We start from the raw sequence: 21214 nt of genomic DNA on the forward strand, positions 1-21214 counted from the left end.
GCATGGAACCCGGTATATCTGCAATGGATAAAAGTACAGACGCTACTCACAAAATTAAAAATAGAAGTACTGTCTGATTTAGCAGTCCCACTTCTGAGTATATATCCAAAGAAATAAAAATTTTTATCTTGAAGAGATATTTATACTTCCATGTTTATTGCAGCCTTATTCACAATAACCAAGCTGTGCAAACAACCTAAGTGTTTATCACTGGATGAACGGGTAAAGGAATTGTGGGACATATACACAAGTGAACACTATATAACCAAGAAAAATAAGGAAATTCTCCCATGCATCTAACATGGATGGACCTTAAGGGCATTATGCTAAGTGGAATAAACCAGACAGAGAAGGACAAATGATGCATGCCATCATTTATATGTGGAATCTTAAAAACAGACAAACAAAGAAACAAACAAGTCAAGCTCACAGAAACAGAGAGGGGAAAAGTGATTGCCAGGGCATGGAGGGGTGGGGGCTGGGTAGGGGAAATAGAAATTGGTAAAGGGATACAAACTTTCAGCTATAATATAAATAAGATTTGAGGATCTAATGTAAAACATGGTAACTATAGTTGATAATACTGTATTGTATAATTGAAATTTTCTAAGAGAATATAGCTTAAATGTTCTCATCAAAAAAAAGTAAATATGTAAGGTAATGAATGTGTTAATAACGAAAAAATGGAATCCCTTCANTTCAATTATCCTTCAATAAATCTGAAAAAAAAACCCCAAAAAAATGAGATGTTCACAAAATATTCTTTATGTACATAGGTGACCATAGGTCATTCATTTCAAATTACCTAAAAATTTTCTATTATACATCGTCTTATATTGGCATCCTTACTTGCAAACTTTTCAATAATGTTTCATTATATTAATGTTGAAGCTCTTATAGTGAAGAAAAGATTTGTCTAATAAAGAGGACCCAAAAATGAGTATGACAAGAGCTTTAAGAACTTTAGGATCACCTTTGATGGTTTAATAAAAATTATGATTACAATTAAAAATAAGCATTATTAAGTAGGATGGACAATAATTTTATCAAAAATCTTTCCACTTGATTTGCTGTGGAAGCCAAGACTTCTCAGGAAAGAAAATGTGGGAGGGACTGCCAGAGAAGAGGGATTTAGGGAGTTAGAATGTGAGGTTCATTTATACTTGTCTCTCATATAGGGAATATGTAGAATGTGCTGCTATTCTTCCCTTAATCCACCTCAATTTTCTTATTTCAAGGGCTTTTCAAATTATGGTCAGAGATCCTCCCAAAGGATGGCTTATGTAGTTTGTTGTTGTTCCAGCGTGAAAATTGCTGAGGGAAAATTCAGGGCAGACAGGAAGCCATAGGAGTTGAGTAGCCAGTTAAATACTTAGTAAAGGAGAAGTTCTGGAGACCACTAAAGGTCATGTTGACAAGTGCTTATTGGAAACACTGATTGCTTAAAACACACTGAAAGTTTATTTTTACCAGGACTGTTTCAGACCAACTAACCCAGAACTCAATATAAACATGGCAATTATAGCAGCTACATGTTGTGTATTTTCCTAAGCTACTGTTTCCAGAAAACTTTCCCTTGCAGATGGAAACCTTTATGCTGAAAAGAGGGCAGAAATAATCAGAAGGTCTTCAAGGTATTTTCCTGCAGAATTGCCCTCTGTTTCTGCCATGTGTGAGATAATTAAGCTGGCATTCTTTGCTTTCCTTGTTTGTAAGAATTTCCTTGCTCTCTTACAAAATAGGATGAGGCTATTTATTAATTTACTCCATCACAATGATTGTTTGTGTACCAACTGTGTGACAATCTGGCATGTTCATGGCTAGAAAGAGAAAAAATATTTAATCCTTGGGTTTATACCTTGTAATCTAGGAAGGACAGACACTGTAACTTCTATAAAGAACTATGTGAAAAGTGCTAGAATAATACAATAAATACATTCAGTCCCTCATCAATTCTACAAGTTTTTATGAAGCATCTAGTACATACCAGGCAATTTATGGGTATAAACTTAATCAACAGTTCTCCTGACTTTGTAGAGTTTATATTGTGGTAGGGATGATAAATGATAAACAAACAAAAATCTCAGTTAATGACAAGAACTAAGAAGAAACATAAATGACTTGAATGAAATGGGAAATAGAATCCTTTAGATTTCTGATAGAGGGAACAGTACAATAGTAGGTATTCAAGTAGGTGTGTTCAAGGAATAACATGTAATTCAGTCTGGCAGTGATAGATCTATTATTGGAGGTACAGGTAGTAAGAAATGAGATAGTCAGGAATCAGATGTTTTCTGGCCTTATAGGCCACAATAAATGCCTTGGGTTTTATTCTGAAATGAAACATGAGGCCATTAGAAAATTGGGATGGTGGTGATAATCTGATTTATATATTAATGGGTTGCTGTGTGGAAAATAAATGTGTTGTAGGTTAGTAAGAGTGGAAGAACAGAATTCAGTTTGGAAGTCATTGCAGTAGTCTAGATGAGAGATAATGTTTTTTTGGACAACAGTTGTAGGATGAGAGTGGTAAGAAATATTTTTGAAGGTAGAGATGGCAAGTTTTACTGCAAGATTAGGTATGGGGTTATCCAAGGTTTTTGAATGAAGCAAACTGTATAAATAGGGGTGCTATTCACCAATATGAGGAACAGTGAAAGAATAACAGACCAAGGGAGAGGCAGTAGCATTAAGACTTCCATTTTTGACACATTAAGCTTCAGTCATCTGCATAGAGGTATTAAATTGGCAGGGCAAATCAGAGCCGGAAATAAAAATTTAGAATCCTTCATACAGAAAGATGGTATTTAATGCTGTGGGGCTGGATTTCTTCTGGCAATTGAATATAGATAGAGAAAAGGTGAGAGGATTGAGCTTCAAGGGAAATTAATAGTTGTAGGTCTAGAAGAAGAGGGTGAGGATACTTATCTTAGCTTTGAGACCTTCAAGGAAGATTTTCCAGAAAGGGCACAAGATGAAATGGGTCTTGGGATCAGCAGGAAGCATCTAGATGATCAAAAGATAAGGAGAGAGTAGGAGACATTTTTAGGAGAGGCCACTTCATGTACAAAGATGAAAGAATAAAATAAAACCAGACATATTCAGTGTAGAGTAAGGAGAGCAGTGAGATAGAGAAGTAGTTAAATGCCAACTTGTGAATCACTTTGTTTTGTACTGATACATAATTTGGACTTTATCTTACTGAAGTCTTTGAGAGACTTCAAGCAAAGATATGTTGTATTTTTAAAATAATCATTTTACTCTGCCTAATTAAAAAGAAGGAGAGCTGATTTGAAAGGAAGGTGGGAGGAAGGAAGGAAAGGAGAAAAGAAAAGAAGGAATAAATAGACCACAATTACATGAAATTCACAATTAGAGGAAATTAAATACCTAGAATACTTTGTGTAACTGTGCTAATAAATTTGAGGATCTATAGGAGACCATAGAATAAAAAGTGACTCAAAAAGATATAGAAAATTGACTCATAACTATGAAATAAGTGAAAAAGTTACTAAAGACTTTTTGTATTTGGGCAAGATCCATATGATTTTATCTGTGAATTCATTTAGGTCTTCATGAAACAAATAATTTCTGTATAATTTAACTCTTCCAGATTATAGAGAAACAAAGGAAACTATCTCAATTCATTTTTACAAAGTCAACATAATAGTGATTCAAAAACTAGAGAAACCACAAAAATAATATGGACAATTAAATTTCAATATTGATGTAAAAATCATAAATAATAGACTATCAAACATAACCTAGAAGGGCATAGAAAGTAGAAATAAAAGTAACATTAAAAGTATAAGAATGGTTAGCATTAGAAAATTGTTTGAAATTGTCCACTTCTTTAATAGATCAAATGAGAAAAATACACTAGGATTTAAAAGATACTATAAAGGTATTTTATATAAATCATCATCTCTTCCTGCTAAAATGTCCTAGTAAAGCCATCTGTCAGTAATTGACAGATCCAGGGGACAGAGATTGATAGATTGAGGAGGAGAATATCAGAAAAGACATAGTCAAAGAGAATGGTGCTATCAGTCAGCTGGATCAAATTGACATTTGTAGAATTGTTTATCCAACAGCAGTGGAATACACATTCTTCTCAAAACTCATAAGAGTATTCACTAAAACAGACCATGTTCTGGCTAATAAACACATCTTAACAAATTTTAAAGAATAGGAATAATGCAGAACTTGCTCTCAGGCCACATAGAATTAATCTATGGAAATAAGTTAATAGAAAGATCTTAAAAATCCCAAAATATGTGTAGATTAAAGTATACCAGTATACTTTAAAATAATACATGGGGGTCAAAGAAAAAGTCTCATGAGAAGTTAAAAAGTATTTCAAATGAAATGAAAATAAGATATGCCTTTTCAAAATTTGTGGCATCTAAGCGGTGTTTACAAGGAAATTTATAATATTAATTGCATATATTAGAAAATAAGAAATTTCTTCAAATAAATAAACTAAATTTCTGTCTTAAGCTAGAAAAAGAAGAGCAAATTAAATCCAAAGTAATCAGAAGAGAATAAAAATTAGAGCAGAAATGAATGGTGTTGATAGAGAAAATCAAAAGAGAAAAATCAATGAAACCAAACCCTAGTTCCTAGAAAGATCAATAAAATTTATAAACTTTGAGCCAGGCTAAACAAGACTAAAAGAGGGAACACTCCAATTATTAATACCATAAATTTAAAAAGAGTTCATTGCTGGAGGGGGGATGGGCCCAATGGGTGATGAGCCTTAAGAAGGGCACTTGTTGGAATGGGCACTGGGTATTATATGTAAGTGATGAATCAGTAAATTCTACTCCTGAAACCAGTACTACACTATATGTTAACTAACTTGAATTTAAGTTAAAAAAAAAAAAATGAAAGAGGGACTATCAGCTACCGATTCCATGGACATTAAAAAAATAATAGAGGAATATTATGAACAGCTCTATACCCATAGTTTGATAACCTACATGAAATGGATCAATTCTTTGAAAGACTTTGTATACCAAAACTCTCACAAGGAGAAATAGATAATCTGAATAGCCTTATTATCTACTGAAGAAATTGAATCAGTAATTAATAGCCTTCTAAAACAGCGACAGAGATACTAATAGCCTTCTAAAACAAGGACAGAGATAGTGTGAGCTCTAGGAATTGATGAAATCACCCAGTGAAATTGAGAGGATTAGAGATCAGAAAAGTATAAATAAGAGCAGGAAAAAAACATGTCATGAAAGCCAAAAGAGAAGAGTTCTAGCAGAGAATGTTTGACAGAGCAAGTAAGATCACACTGAAAAATGATTATTGCATGTTGTGGGATAGAGGTCCGGGTTGCCGTGGACCAATCCATGTTGGTGGATTCTTAGCGTTGGAATCCTGGTTGTCCTGGTGCAAGTAGATCCTTTTGTCATGAAAATATTTTTCTTGGAAAATTAGCCCCATAATACTTCTTAGAGCCTTTTATATGCTAGTGTACATCATGAGTCTCTTCAACATGGCTTCTCAAACTTATTTGATCTAGGAACTCTTCTGCTGTTGTGTTAGTATTTTTCAGATCTGTTGTTCCTTAGAACACTTTTCAGGAAACATTGACATATACCAATCTTTGAAGGAGCCTGATGACAAAGACACCAGAGAAGTAGGGTAGTGACTACTGGGAATATTTATAGCATGCAACTGATACTTCCGGATACTTATAATAAGCAAAGTGAGGAGATAGGGGATACAGAGAGGTTGATATTACAGGAAGGGAGGTTCTTGGAGTCCCAGAAGAGATGAATGGTACTAAGACCTGAGAGCAAGTATAGTTTTGAACAACTGTAAGAAAGTCAGAAAAGGATGCAGATAGATGAGGGAAGTAAAAACAGATTCTCTATCTGATGAGGCAAAACAGTAGCTTGTCTTGCAGACACAGAATGAAAAGACTGTACTATACTTCTGAAAAGGAAAAATTAGAGGTGCCTGGGTGGTTCAGTTGGTTAAGCACCCAACTTCAGCTCAGGTCATGATCTCACGGTTCTGGGTTCAGGCCCCGTGTCGGGCTCTGTGCTGACAGCTCAGAGCCTGGACCCTGCTTCGGATTCTGTATCTCTCCCTCTCTCTCTGCCCCTCCACCACTCATGCTGTGTTTCTCTCTGTCTCAAAAAGAAATAAACATTAAAAAATTTAAAGAGAAAGGAAAAATTAATGGAGACTGTGATATTCTCGATATTCCCAATTCTGTTACTTAATGGATATAAATGTGAGATGTCTCCAAGTAGAAATTTCTGATTATACTGGAAGTCTGAATGATTTTTAAAATTCCCTATTTCACAGGATGCCAGACATGCAGCTGAAGAAGAAATTTATACCAATTTAAACCAGAAGATTGACCAGTTTCTACAGCTGGCTGACTATGACTGGATGACTGGAGATTTGGGCAACAAAGCAAGTGATTACCTAGTAGACCTCATTGCCTTTCTGCGAAGCACTTTTGCTGTATTCACACACCTTCCTGTAAGTGACAGTTGCTCTTACTTCGCTCATCATACAGAAAAAAATTTTCTTAAAATCTAGTGTGGTGAAAGATGTTTGTTTCTGCTTTAACTAGCCAGGAGGCTCTTCAGGATATAACAACTCACACTGTAATTATTGTCTCGTTATGAGACTTAGAGACTTCTTCCATAATTTTTTCACTGAGTTTTGCAAGGTTTTTTTGTTTTGAAAACGGTCCCTAATGCCGTGTGTATTCTGTTCCTCCTAACTTCAGCTGAAGTAATTAGTGCAAGCACATAGTGAATGCCATGGTAGAAATAGAAGATAAACTTAGGAGTTAGAACTTCAGGTATGTATCTTTAAATTCTAGAATATCCACTTAATTTTTTTTTTATAACCTCAGATATCTGGTGAAATTCTCCATCTTTTTATCTAATTTGTCTATCATTCTTCTATTTTCTTGAACATATTAATTAGTCATTTTAAAGTTATTTTTTATTTTTATTAATGGTAATATGTAGCTTACCTACATATAGGTAGATTTATTTTTGATTTTTTTTTGGTTATCAGTAATATGGTCCTATCTCTTTGTATTAAGTTTTGGTTGATGTTAGACATTGCATTTAAAACATGTAGAGATTCCAGGTGAGGACATCTCCCATGAAAATTGGCCTACCTCTTCCTTTCCTAAGTAGGTAGTATGCCAGGTGGTTCAAGGTTTGAACCTCATCACCTAATCCCATCATGGGCAGATCTGGGTCAAGCTTGGATAGTAGATGCAGCATACTTTTGGTTTGCCCCTATTCCTAGTATGTGGTTCTTCAGAGCTTTTAATGAGAGCCTGACACATCATTGTCTCTTCGGGACCAAGAGGACTATGGAAATTTCTGTTTTGCAGAGAAACCTTATCTCTTTCAGCCTCTTGCCTTTTTTAATTTTAGAATTTGGCAAATGTCTTAAGAAGGAGATTTACTCAGATCAGTAATTGCCAACAGGAAAAAAGTGGTTGGAGATTGTTGGTGTCAATTTACCACTCCCTCAAGATCTTTCAGCTCCCAACTGAGATTCTCATGTATCCTCCCACTAGTGAGGCTTTTTCTGGGAAACACTGTAAGACTGTGGGGGAAATCTTACTTTGCTGTTCAAAAGTTTTGCCTTAGACCTTCATTTTCCTCAGCTGTGTAGCTTTAGAATTCAGAAAATGTCTTGAGGAGAAAGCTGGCCCTCAAATCTCCAATTTTGGCACTTTAGCCCCATGGAAACAATAAAAATTCAGTGATTTTTTTATCACCCCAGTAGTTACTCCTTGTCTGCACCTAACCCAAATACTTGATCTGTTCCTATGCCTATGTTTGGCAGATGCCTCCAGGGAGGCTGCAGAGCCTTGGCTCACCTTTAAAAGCTCTGCCCTCTTTCCAGTCCTCATTGCTTCAGAGTCTTCTCGTGTGTCAGGTTTTTTACTGCCTTTTATACTGCTTGGTGGGAGCACTGGCTTGCAGAAAACTAGGTCATTTCATTTAGCTTCATCTTGATACTGAAGCCTGGCATAAGTAGCGCAAAGGAGAACACAATGAACCAATCTCACAGTTATGAATAAGAAAATAGACTAAATCAAATTTTAGCATGTCAGTTCCAAAATGTTTGAAGAAAGTAATTTACCACTGCTATGTAGGATTTATTCTAGAAATGCAAGGATGGTTTGATCCTTAAATCTGTCAATATAATTTATCACATTACTAGGTTGAAAGAGACAAAGATCATATTTTTGTATTTTAAAAAGAGATTATACAGCATCCAGCCTGCACTCCTGATTTAAAAAAAAAAACTTACTAATTCAACCAATATTTCAGTAACATGATAGAGAGCACCTATGTGAAATTCAGCAAACACCATGGATTTAACAGAAGAACACTAAAAAGCATTTATTTGCATTTACATCAGCAGTATGGTGGGGCGCCTGGGGCTCAGTTGGTTAAGCAACTGACTTCAGCTCAGGTCATGATCTCACAGTTCATGAATTCCAGCCCCGCATCAGGCTCTGTGCTGAGCCTGCCTGGATTCTGTGTCTCCCTCTCTCTCTCTGCCCCTTGGCCGCTCATGCGTGCTCTCTCTCTCAAAAATAAATAAACATTAAAAAAAAAAAAAGAAGAAGAAGAATGGTGAAGATGCTTCTTACTACCACTTTGGAAGTTTTACCAAATAAGTAAGGTTAAAAAAAAAAGAAATAAATAATAAATATTATCATTGTTCATAGATTATTACTGTGTGGTTGGATAACCATCCCCCCCCCAAATGAATTAAAAAATAATTAGGACTAGTCAGACTTTAGTTGGTTAGATGGTCCACTCAGAAAACAAATCAGCTTTTCCTGTATTAGCAATACCCTCATAGAAAATATATTTCAAAAAAAATACTGTATTCATTATTGGATTATAAGATCTCTATAAGTATACTTAACAAATTATATATAGGACTAATGTGAAGAACATTTCACAGAGTAATTAAGAGAGACTTTATTATGTACAAATATATGCAGTATTTTAGGTGGGAATGCTTCATATTGCAGATAATTTTTCTAAAATTAATCAAATTGCAATCATATGAATTTAGTGGTGGTGGATTATCTTAACAAAATAATTCTAGAATTTATTTGGAGACAGAAGTGGACAGTATTTGCCAAAAAATATGAACAAGTAAATTGAGTGTGGGCTTTTCCTAGAAGTGTTAATTATAAACTGAAAGTAACTTAAATACCCTTCTCACATTGGAATAGACTGATAGATTAAAGGAAGAGAACATAAAATCTATAAATAGTTCAAGGTACGTGTAAGAATTTAGCATATGATAAAGGTGGCATTTAGCAATTGCTGTTGCCACTACTATCTGCTAATTTGGATAAAAAGATGTTAAGTCTAAATTTCACATATCAAAATAAATTCTACATCAAATGCATTTTTACATTTTTTTATTGTTTCAGTTGTACAACCAAATGATTTACTTTTTTCTTTCATAGTTAATTACATGTTTACATTTTTAAAAAGAAAGAAATTATGGGAGAACCAATAAAAATGTTAGGAAATATTTCTTTTTTTAAAATATTAGCAAATATTTCTATAATCTCTAAGTGAGTCACCATCATAAGGATGACACCGGGGGCTTCTGGGTGGCTTAGTCGGTTAAGTGTCCAACTCTTGATTTCGGCTCAAATGATCTCAAAGTTTGTGAGATGGAGCCCTGTGTCTGGCTCTGTGCTGAGCATGGAGCTTGCTTAAGATTCTCTCTCTCCCCTTTCTCTCCCCTTTTCTGTCTGTCTGTTTCTCTCTCTGCCACTCTCCCTCCACTTGCATGTACGTACTCTCTCTCAAAAAATAAATAAATAAAATAAGGGTGACACCAAAGAGTGAAATCATTAAGGAAAAGTTTTATAATTTGGCTGCATAAAATGTTTTGTAAGAAAACAGATGAACATAAGGGAAGGGAAAGAAAAATAATGCAAAACAAGGAGGGGGACAAAACATAAAGAGACTCTTAAATATAGAGAACAAACTGAGGGTTCCTGGAGGGGTGTTGGGTGGGGGGGGTGGGCTAAATGGGCAAGGGGCATTCAGGAGGGCTCTTGTTGGGATGAGCACTGGGTGTTATATATAGGGGATGAATCACTGGATTCTACTCCTGAAATCAGTATTATGCTATATGCTAACTAACTTGGATGTAAATAAAAAAAATAAAAATAAATGTTTTATAAGATACCTAAAAAGAATTAATAAAGAAAATAGAATGTAAGCATATCAAAAAAGTAATTAACAAGTATTCCAAAAGGTTAATAGCTGTAATAAATAACAATGTAACACATTATTTCAAATTTAGTAAGAAAATAACACACAGTTTGGGAAAATTTGTAAATGTATTTTAGGCAGTCAGAAAAGAAGAAAAATACAAGACTAATAATAACATGAACAAAATATGCAACTCTAGTAATAAGACATACATATTAATGTTGTAGGATATTTTTGCCTATAAACTTGCCAAAAGTAAATAAGAAAATGATAATGTTCAATATTTATGAGAAACATTTCCAAAAATAGTATTCTGATACATTGCTGGAAGGTATGTAAATTGGTACATCCTTCTTGGTGGTCAGTTTTTCAATATGCCTTAAAAATCTCTTAAAATTTGCTTACCTTTGACCTTGCAATCCAATCCCACTTTTAGCAGTCTAACTTAATGAAATAATCATGGGTATATTCAGATGTAAGTATGTTCAACATAGCATTGTCTTTTGCATAGTGGAGTTGAGAATAAGATAAAAGCCAGCAATAGATGTGTTAGCTCAATAAATTATTATATATTCACAAAATGTGATGTCAGTCATTCACTAAATTAATGGAGATAGATATTTATTGGTTTAAAATATGTTAATTATTTTTTTATTACAAGTGGATTGCAAAATTGTTTTACATATGATCTCACTTTTATTAATATAGATACAGGCACATTAATCATTTATACTATATACAGTAAAAAAAATACAGAATTTTTCACTCCCTGGTTTAACTATACTAATCTCTATATAGCCTTTAATTTTTGATTTTTGTTTATCTGTGTTTAAAAATATTTTTTCTGTCATGAAACATTTCCTACTTTTATAATCGTGAGTCGGGGAAAGTGACTTTAGAATTATTATTCTCTGTTTCAAGATTATTCTGTCTTTTGATAATTTATGTTAAAAAACACTTTTATTGAATAAAGATGTTTACAAATGTGTTTCAATTTTTGAAAGGAAAATGGCTAATAGCATTTTGGCCATAATGTCTCCCCCAGCATTGTACAGTTACTTGAATAAGTAAGATTTTCGAATATCATGAAAAATAAAAGGTAGTAGTTCAAAGTCGAAGCCATCCTAAACAGGTGTTCCCTATATTCATCTTCCTTGCTTTTTCTCTGTTCTTAAAAAATAAAATGATACCCTAATGAGCATGACTGTTTACACATATCATGTAATACAGAGTTCCTATATATTCAGTAGTTATTATGTATCAGCTCCATACTTACTTGAATGTCCAGGCCATTTAGAAGTAGTACCGTTAATCAGACTCATGGTTGTCTAACACAAAGTACATGCTTTTTCTATCAATAGAGCTGTGACCTTTCTTGCAGGTCTATATTGTAAATAATTTGTCGAGGATTTTTCCTTTTATGTTGTTTATTCTGAGCTGTCATTGCTACCTAAATACTGTAACCTCTCAGTGTGGATCAGGATGGTCGTGGTATTCATATCAAAGTCAGAGGCGACTAATAGCCCTAAATTCTCAATATTACTTCTGCAAATACCATGTGTTGTGCAGTCTGGTATAGAGATTTTCTTTCTCAAGCCACTGTTGCAGAAAGTATTTGCATTCACCAACCATTGTATTCTCTAGAATCATATTACTATGGCTTCTAAAACTATTCCTTCTTCTGGTTTTACACAGAGTAGAATAGACCACCCAGCACTTGCGTTTATGCTCGCCCGCATGCTAGATAACATCTGCTTGGAACCTCCTATTTGTAAAATGTATTAGCCAAACAGAACCGTGCCTGAGGTTTGCTCTTCTGTGCTAATAGTGAAAGATGAGAAAGGAAAGAGCTATTTCTGAGGGGGGGGGGGAAGCAAAATCATTTGTCTTTTAATTAATATTTCTTTTCATATTTTTGATTCCCTAGGAAGAGTGACTCTCTTCTCAACGAGTGACTGAATAATAGGAAATATGTGTATGGAAAGAACTGTAAAGAAAAAGCCAAAGACTGTATTGTTCTGTTACATTTTGAATTCTCCAGGTTTTCTTAGTTCTCAGAGATGTTTTGTCACCACATAAGCAACATAATCCCAAGCATAGGGCAGTGTGTAGGTTTGTGTGTGTGAGAGTGAGAGAGAGAGAGGGAGGGAGAATAGAGAGGGAAAGAGAGAGTTTGAGTGGGAGTGGATGTCTTAGATTTTAATTCATCGGACACTGAATGGTTGGGGGTGGGATATTGTTGAGATTTGCAAGTGTTTCCCTCTTGAAGTTTTGATGCCCAAGGTGGCCTACCTATTTTCATGAGTCACCCAGAAATGATTGTAATAATAAGGTTTTCCATAGTTAGAATTCAAAATTGTTGCCGCGGCCTTTAAGAGATGAGGTAAGCACACAAGCATGTTGGCAGGCTCCAGTTGTATGATTTAGAATTGCAGGCACAGCTACCCAGTTTGCATGCTCAGCCTAAGAGCATACTTTTGAGAATTTATCCTTGTTATCCTAATAATTATCTCTCAGAAATGCATGAGAGAGAGGAAATGCTGTCTCAAGTAACAGACCCAGAGGAGGGAATCCTGACTTTGTTTTCTCTCTCTGTTCTTAATGTTAATTTATATGACCTGGGTCAAGATCTCCCTTAACCCATTTTGGTTTGCCTTAGTTTCTTAGTTTTTACCTGTTCTTGACATTTCTTCCTGGGCAGTTATTTGATGGGCCATCTTTAAGGGAAGGTCATTTTCTATATAAAAGTTCCTGAAATGTTTCCTGCCTAAAACCCTTTTAAAACATTTCTCTTAGCCCTGCATTTAATGCTGGGAACTGCTGTCATCTCAGGACTAACCAACTGATACTGCGAGTTAGTAGAAACCGTCAGTGCCTCCCATGAAGTAGAAAATCTTCTCTGTGACCATTAAGACTTTCCATAATATGACCTCCTAACTACCGTTTTGTCCTTGTCTCTCAATTTTCTATTTGCCTAAGATACTCCTTTCAAACTGAAGTAATGGTCTTTGTTAGGCACATCAAACTATTTTCTACCCTTGGTGTTGTTCATACCTTGTTGTGTACTTTAACTATGTGTATTGAAATCTTACCCATCCTTCCAACACTCATTTCAAATCCTTCCATGAAGCCTTCTCCTGTTTTCCTAACCAGATATGCCATCTTTCTCTTTTGTTTGGCACTTATTATATGGCACTAACCTAGTTCTGTCTTGGGTAGGATGTGTCACTGATCTGTGTGCTTATTTCAGGAAAGGGGAGTGTGGTAAGTTAGAAGTACCTACTGTCTTCCAGATGCTTCACATGTGTTACACGTCATCCCAATTAGTGAAGACTCAAAATACCTCAGTCAGATGAGTATGATCACAGTTTTAGTGATGACAGTGTGAACTCAGGGAAGTTATGTACTTTGTGAGAGCTATAACAAACAGGCAGCAGGGGCAGGATTTAAACAGATTTATTTGACTTTAAAACAATTCCACTGTACCATTGTGCCTACTAAATTGATTGTCAGCCATAGGACTGTAAACTGTGGCTGCCCAGAGACCTTGTTTGATTCATCACTGTCTGTGTGCACCGTGCACTTCCTTGCATAAAGTGATGCACAGTAAGTGTTTGTGGAATTTATTTATATTGTATAATAAATTAAGTGAATTCCTGGTTAGGGACTGAAAACCATTTTTGGATCATGTATATCATTAAAAGTAATCTTTTAATTAATTAAAAAGAAGTCACAAAGTATTGTTCTGAAACAAGGACCAAAAGTTTGGGTTAGAATTTTTTTTTTTTTTTTTTTAGTTTTATTTTATAGAGGGAGAGAGAACATGCACTGCAGTGGAGAAAGAAGCAGAGTGGGGAAGAGAGAGAGAGAATCTCAAGCAGGCTCCATGCTCAGCCCCGAGCCTGACAAAGGGCTCCATCCCATGACCCTGGGATCATGACCTGAGCTGAAATCAAGAATCAGATGCTCAAGTGACCAAGCCACCCAGGCACCCCTGATTGGGTTAAAATTCTAAATTGGTGTTTCAGATTCCCTTAAATATGCCCAAATAAAAATGATCATAGTTTTTCAAGTGACAGTTTTAAAAATAACTTGCATTTATGTTTCACTTTATAATATTCAAATTATTATAGTATTGAAACTTCCTTTATATATTTTCATTATTTCATTTGGTTTTTTAAAGAACCTCTATGATATATAAGCAGTTATTATGTTCCCCATTTGACAAATATGAAAATTGAGGGCTTAAGTGGTCTTGCTCAGGGTCAGAAAATGAATCAATAGTGGGAAAGATCCTAGGTTTTTTGTTTTTTTTTTTTTACTCTGGGCCATTCTTCTCCACTGTATAAAACTGTCTCTCCATATTTGATAATAGCTACTATTTTTTGAGTGCATACTGTGTACCACAGGTACTGTGTTTGGTGCTCTCTCACTGTGTGTGTGTGTGTGTGTGTGTGTGTGTGTGTGTGTGTGTGTTTGTGTATATTGTTGCAAGGAATAAATGAGAATATATACGTTATTTTCTCATATATATGTTCTCATTTATTCCTTGCAACAGATTTGCAAAAAGGTGTTATCATCTCATTTTACAAATGAGAAAAGTAAAGCATGGAGAGGCTTACTAACATGTAAAAAATTAATGATCTAAGACTAGTGCATCTGGGCTGTGAGTTGCCTCCAAAGCCCATGTTCTCGTCTCATGTGGCTCTGCTACCTCTAAACTATACAGGGGGAACACGAGGCTTTGTTTCATAGACCCATTATTTAAATGCCTATCCTCTGTGAGATTCGTACTTAGTATTTTTTTGTTAGTGTGTTAAATTGCATTCATTATAATCAGAACAGTTCCCAGTAGGAGAGGTAAATTGTGATAATATGTCCAGAAAATGGAAACTCTGCTGAGAAGGATACTAGTTAAGTGGGTTGCTTATTTCTAACCTAACCTAGTTCCCTTAGCTGACATCTCATGTAGAAATTCTCCTGTCTAGTGGTAATAATGATTCTCTAAATCAGCTCGAGCTCTGTGGTTTTCGCTTGGACAAAATATAGGCGTGGCCTCAGATAGTGTGGGTTTGGTTCCAGACCACAGCAGTTATTTGAATATTGCAATAAAGCAAGTCAAATGAGTGTTTTTGGTTTTCTCCATTCATGTAACTTATGTTTACACTATACTGTAGTCTATTAAGCATTCAGTAACATTATGTTTAAAAATCCTATATACTTAATTGAAAAATGCCTTATTGCTAAAAAATGCTAACCATCATTTCTGAGCTTTTAGCCCCTTCCCCTGCTTGTGCACTCTCTCTCTTTTTTTCTCTTTCACTCTCTCTCTCAAATATAAACATTTAAAAATTCTTTTTAAAAAGACAATGAAATTTGCTGTACTGATTGACTCTTCTTTCCAAGAATGATTTCTCTGTAGCATGTGATGCCATTTGATAACGTTTTACCTGCATTAGAACGTTTCTTTTTTTTTTTTTTTAATATTTTTATTTCTAGGAGAGAGAGAGAGAGACAGCGTGAGCAGGGGAGGGTCAGAGAGAGAGGGAGATACAGACTCCGAAATAGGCTCCAGGCTCTGAGCTGGCAGTCAGCACAGAGCCTGACGCGGGGCTCGAACCCACGAACCGCGAGATCATGACCTAAGTGAAAGTCGGACCCTTAACCGACTAAGCCACCCAGGCGCCCCATTAGAACTTCTTTCAAGACTGGAATCAGTCCTGTCCAGCCATGCCACTGCTTTGTCAACTGTTTATGTGGTGTTCTACCAAGTCACCTGGTATCTTTCCAACAGTCCTCACAGCGTCTTCACCAAGAGTAAATTCCATCTCAAGAAACCACTTTCTTTATCCATCCATAAGAAATGACTCCTCACTGGTTCAAGTTGTATCCTGGGATCGCAGTGATTCAATCACATCTTCAGGCTCCACTTGTAATTCTAGTTCTCTTGTTCTTCCCACTACATCTGCAGTCATTCCCTCTATCACCTTGACCCTTCAATGTATAAAAACCAAAATATCTGCAAAGCAAAATAAAATGAAGTACAATAAAATGAGGTATGCCTATAAGGACATTTCAGGTGTTCTTAAGGAACCAGAGGCATCAAAGCCTTCAGGATATCTATCAAATTCTTGTTCAGATTAATTATATAGGTAGAGCCAGTGAGTGTCCAAGGAATTTTTTTGTGTGTTTTTCCCCCTGCGATACAACAAATTCTAGATTTGCTGATAATCTTTCTGCCTACTGAGAAATCAGTATTCCCTGTTTATATGCTGTGAAGATTTTGATTGTTTGAGCTACATAGAGTACTTAAAAATCAATAGATTAGATCCTTATTAGTGTGGTATTGAGGTTGTAAGTTTAATTAGTGACTTACATCCTTCAGGAGTTTTGTATTTCTTTAGAGACATCTTTGTGTGTTGAGCTATTACTTAGCACTTTTCCTCCAGAAAACTGTTGCCAGCAGCCACAGCCATTCTTTCTGGTAGCATCAGCCAGCAGTCCTTTGCCTTGTTAATGATTCTGGTCTTTATATTGTCTCCTGCTCTTATAATTATTAAATAAAAGATTAAGAATGTTTAAATGCTAAGAAACTTTTACTTTTAATCTTGTTTTTGATGCTGAGATAAGGCAGGAAATAAGGAGAATCGAGGGCTTAAAGGAGCACAAAATGCTCCAACTCTCCCTTATGATACACTGTTTAGAGACAGAGATACCGGTGAGAACATCTTGGACAAGCTCTGTCTGGTCACTTTAATGTCTCAGATGCTTTTATAAAATGGGAAGAAGGCAGCCTGGAGTCTTTCTCATTGTTGCTGGAGTAGTGAGAAGCTGGGTATTCTCTGAGGACAAAACAATTACTTCAGCATTGCTTATAAGAAGATCAAATAATTAAAAACAACCCTACCTGTAATAATAGGTAAATGGCTATATGAACGATAATACTATTGATCAAGGAACTATTATGTGTTTGTTAAAACTAATTTTATGAACATCAAGTCATAACACTGTATTACAAAGTATGTATAATGTAATATTAAATAAAAAAGCAGAATGGAAATTTTATGAACATGAAAACTGCAAAAACATGTTAGTGGAGAAGACGTTCAGTCAGGAAATATGCAAAACATAATTGTGTTTGTGGTGTGGCTTCCTAATCTTATTCAAAATTGCCACTTTATCATTTCTTTGTTATTGGCATTTTTAAAATATTTAAGCATTTGCTTTATTAAAAAATTTTTAGATTTTTGTGACTTCTTCCAGGGCAGACATGGCCTTTGCTCATAAGTTACAATAGTGAAAGATTTCAACTCCTTCATTTAGCTCATTCCATTCTTCAGAGTAACCCCTTTTACAGATTAAATTTAGGCAAAGGTAGGTAAATTATTGTCCAAGATCATACAAGACAAGATGTGGTATAATAGACATTGAGATTGAGGCCTCTCATACTGACGCCCAAGATCTCTTTGCTCTAGTAAACAAGTTGCCTTTTTCCCTAAAATTTCAAAAACTAAAGGAATAGGCTTGGAATTTGTAGAGGTTCTGTCAAGTTGAGGTGTCCGAGCAAAGTTCTAGGTAAGGGGACTGAGAAACATGATCAGGGTTAGTTAAGGAACGGGGTGCGTGGGTGACTCAGTCCAGTAAGTGTCTGACTTCAGCTCACTCAGGTCATGATCTCACAGTTCGTGGGCTGGAGCCCTGCATTGGGCTCTGTGCTGACAGCTTGGAGCCTGGAGACTGCTTCAGATTCTGTGTCTCCTTCTCTCTGCCTCTCTCCTGCTTGCACTCTGTCTCTTGTTCTCTCTCTCAAAAATAAATAAACATTAAAAAAAAAAGATTAGATCAGGAATAATAAATTCCCATTGAGGACAAGTAGAGTGTATGGTCATTAAAGGAAGATCATAATGCAGAGTCTCTCTTTATGTCCATTTATTTTCAGATGTGTATTTCAAAAACACTGGTGTGTCTTTTATGCCCTCGCTTAGACATTTTTAATGATTTGTCTTTTTTCTAGTATAACTCTTACTCACTTAACATATATATTCTCTGTAATTCCTCTACACCTTTGATTTCAGCCAAGTAGATCTGTTCATTGTTACCAAACATTCTATGCTTATTTCTGGTTATAAACTTTTGTTCATGGTTTTCTTTCTCCTTGGAAGGAATTTTCAAATCTTTCCTTCCTTTAAAATACAATTCAAAGCCTGTTTTCCCAGTGAAGTCTTTCTGGACTGATCCTCCCATCCCCCCCGCAAGTCATATCCCAAGGATTTGACTTTCTTGTAAACTCATATAGATCTTATTGACTTCATTCTCTATTTAAAACTTAAGGTATGTTATTTTAAATTATTGTCTATTCAGGTTTAAAAATTTTTTTAATTTAATTAAAAATTTTTTAATTAAGAAAAGTTTTTTTTAAAAGGACAGAGCATAAGCAGGGGAGGGGCAGAGAGAGAGAGAGGGAGTCACAGATTCTGAAGTAAGCTTGAGGCTCTGAGCTGTCCGTGAGCTCAACACAGGGCTCATACTCATGAACCAGGAGATTATGACCTGAGCCGAAGTCAGACACTTAACCTACTGAACCACCCAGTTGCCCTGCTTTTTTTTTTTTTTTAAAGAAGATATTCCTTTTTTCATCTCTCAGGTTACAAGTTCTTTGAAGAAAATGTATTAACACTTTTTAATATATCCTCCAACACTGAGTAGGTATCCAGTGAATGTCATGATGAGGTTGGATGTGTCTAATAGCAACATCCTGCATGGAAAGTAACTTCCAACTCAGATGACTGTTTTCCATCACATGACATCTTTTCTATTACAACTCTTTAATATAAACTTATTTTGCTTTGCAATTCCATCTCACAGAGAATGAAGTTGGGAAAACACTGCAAAGGTCATTTATCCAAGTTCCCAAGAAAGAAAATAATTGCTAGCTGGGAATATTGCAGTTAGGTCATTCCAAACTACCTTTTCACTTCTGTGACACGATGGCAAATTTGAGCCTGCCATTGGTGCCAAGATCCTCTAGCACATTTAGCGCACATGTTGTAGGGTGAGGAGTTCACAGTTAAATGAACAGGAATCTGGGACATGCCACTGTTCTGCAATACTTTCATGGTTGTTTATAGCCACCCTTTTAATATGGCTTAGTAAGTGCTTGAACTTCTCCACAAACAAATAACACACATTATTGGGAATCAGACACAGTGCATACTTGCCCCCAGGGACGACTCCTCCTTTGAATTAGCAGCTACAGGCTTGTTGCTCTTTAGCTCCCTGGCTGTAGATGAGGTCCAGACCCTAAACAGGAAAAAACTACTTTCTTAAAAATTGATTAGAGTCTCTCTCTCTCTCTCATGTGTACACACACACACACACACACACACACACAGCCAAAAAATGAATTTTCTACCTTGAAATGCCTCCCTGATATTTTTAAAGAGAGTTTCTGTGTAGAACATACACTTGTTATTTTTATTTCATTTAGGGTAATTTGCCTTCACAGTGTTCCTGCAGATGAATGACTTACTATCCTTAACATGTTCCAGGATGGAGACTTTTGTCAATACTTACAGTGATTGTCCAGCTAACGAAGCAAAGAAGTTTTAAGTTCTGTGTTTGTATATGCATGTTTTTTTCTGTTTTGGTAGATTGCTACTTTTTGTTTTTAAGTTTCCTTTAATAATTGTGTAGCTTGATTACTCCTTTGGAAGATAGTGTTAGGGTCAAGAGGTGACAAGGACCTGAAAATGGGAGGCTGTCTTTCAATAGACAAATTGGTCCAAACTCTGCAGTTTAAGAAGTCTCTAGAACTATATTTTTGGTGCCAGGTTGACCATATCTGTATTTCTGCTGTTGTAAAACAGATATGGTGACCCCTGTGGCTTATTGTTTTGGTTAGGAGTCCCCTGGAAAAATGTGGTATTTAAAAATAGTCCATCTTTTAGAGAAGGGAATAACTTCATTTGCTGTTTCTTTTTTAAATTGAGGAATAACAAACATAGAAAAGTAAACAAATTCTATAGTTTGAAGAATGTTCACAAAGTAGATAGTCCTGTGTTTTCAGCATGAAGGTCAGGAGACAGAACATTTCCAAGTTCCCTATCAAATCTGTACCTTTCTTCCTGAGGGTAGTCATTATCCATACTTTTCATACTATAGCTTGGTTTTTCTTGGTTGGTGGAATGATACAGTATTATTCTTTTGTGTCATTTCTTAGGTTCAGTATTACAATCATCAGGTCTATCCATTGCATGTAGAAGTATACAGGTTACTCAATGTAATCTCAACGGTCCTTATAAAAGGGAGCTAGGAGTGTCACAGAAAAAATGTGAGATGTAATGATGGAAGCAAAGGTCAGATTGATGTAGCCAGGAGCCAATGAATGTGGGAAGCCTTAGAAGTTGAAAAAAAAAAAAGAGCAAGGAACAGATTTTTACCTAGAGCCTTTATAAGGAAATTTGCCTTGGTTTTTTTAAGACCTATTTTGGACTCCTGCCCACCACAGCTGTAAGATAATAAATCTGTATTAAGTCACTAACTTTAGGGTAATTTGTTACAAGAACAATAGGAAGCTCATATAGCTATGCTATAACATTGTGGTCTTCAGACTCTTTACACTATTAAAAGTAATTGAGGAATTCAGAGGTCTTTTGTTTATGCTCTTTATAGCTATTAATATTTATCATATTTGAAATTGAGATAGAAACTTTAAAATATTTATTATTTTTTATTTTATTAAAATGTTTTTAATGTTTATTTTTGAGAGAGAAAGAGATAGAAGGAGGGCATGAGTGGGGTAGGGCAGAGAGAGAGGGAAACACAGAATCTAAAGTAGGCTCCAGTCTCTGAGCTGTCTTCACAGAGACCAGTGCAGGGCTCAAACCCACAAACCATGAGATCATGGCCTGAGCTGTAGTCGGACATTTAACCAACTGGGCTACCCAGGCACC

At 35.6% G+C, this 21214-nt stretch overlaps 1 protein-coding gene across 2 annotated transcripts in view; it reads left to right on the top strand.

Moving 5' to 3' along the window:
• EXOC6B (exocyst complex component 6B) overlaps nt 1-21214 on the top strand; it is a 594589-nt gene that overhangs the window by 344937 nt on the left and 228438 nt on the right. Inside the window, exons 18-19 of one of the 2 annotated variants that reach the window (XM_077766296.1) lie at nt 6328-6507; nt 12190-12683. In XM_077766296.1, coding sequence (XP_077622422.1) covers nt 6328-6507; nt 12190-12198 — 189 coding nt within the window. In that variant the 3' untranslated portion in view covers nt 12199-12683. Of the gene's footprint in view, nt 1-6327; nt 6508-12189; nt 12684-21214 lie in introns of those variants that run through there. The other variant, XM_077766295.1, reaches the window with a different exon arrangement.

This window comes from Crocuta crocuta, unplaced genomic scaffold, assembly GCF_008692635.1.
Source record: "Crocuta crocuta isolate KB4526 unplaced genomic scaffold, BGI_CrCroc_1.0 scaffold113, whole genome shotgun sequence".
NCBI lineage: Eukaryota > Metazoa > Chordata > Mammalia > Carnivora > Hyaenidae > Crocuta > Crocuta crocuta.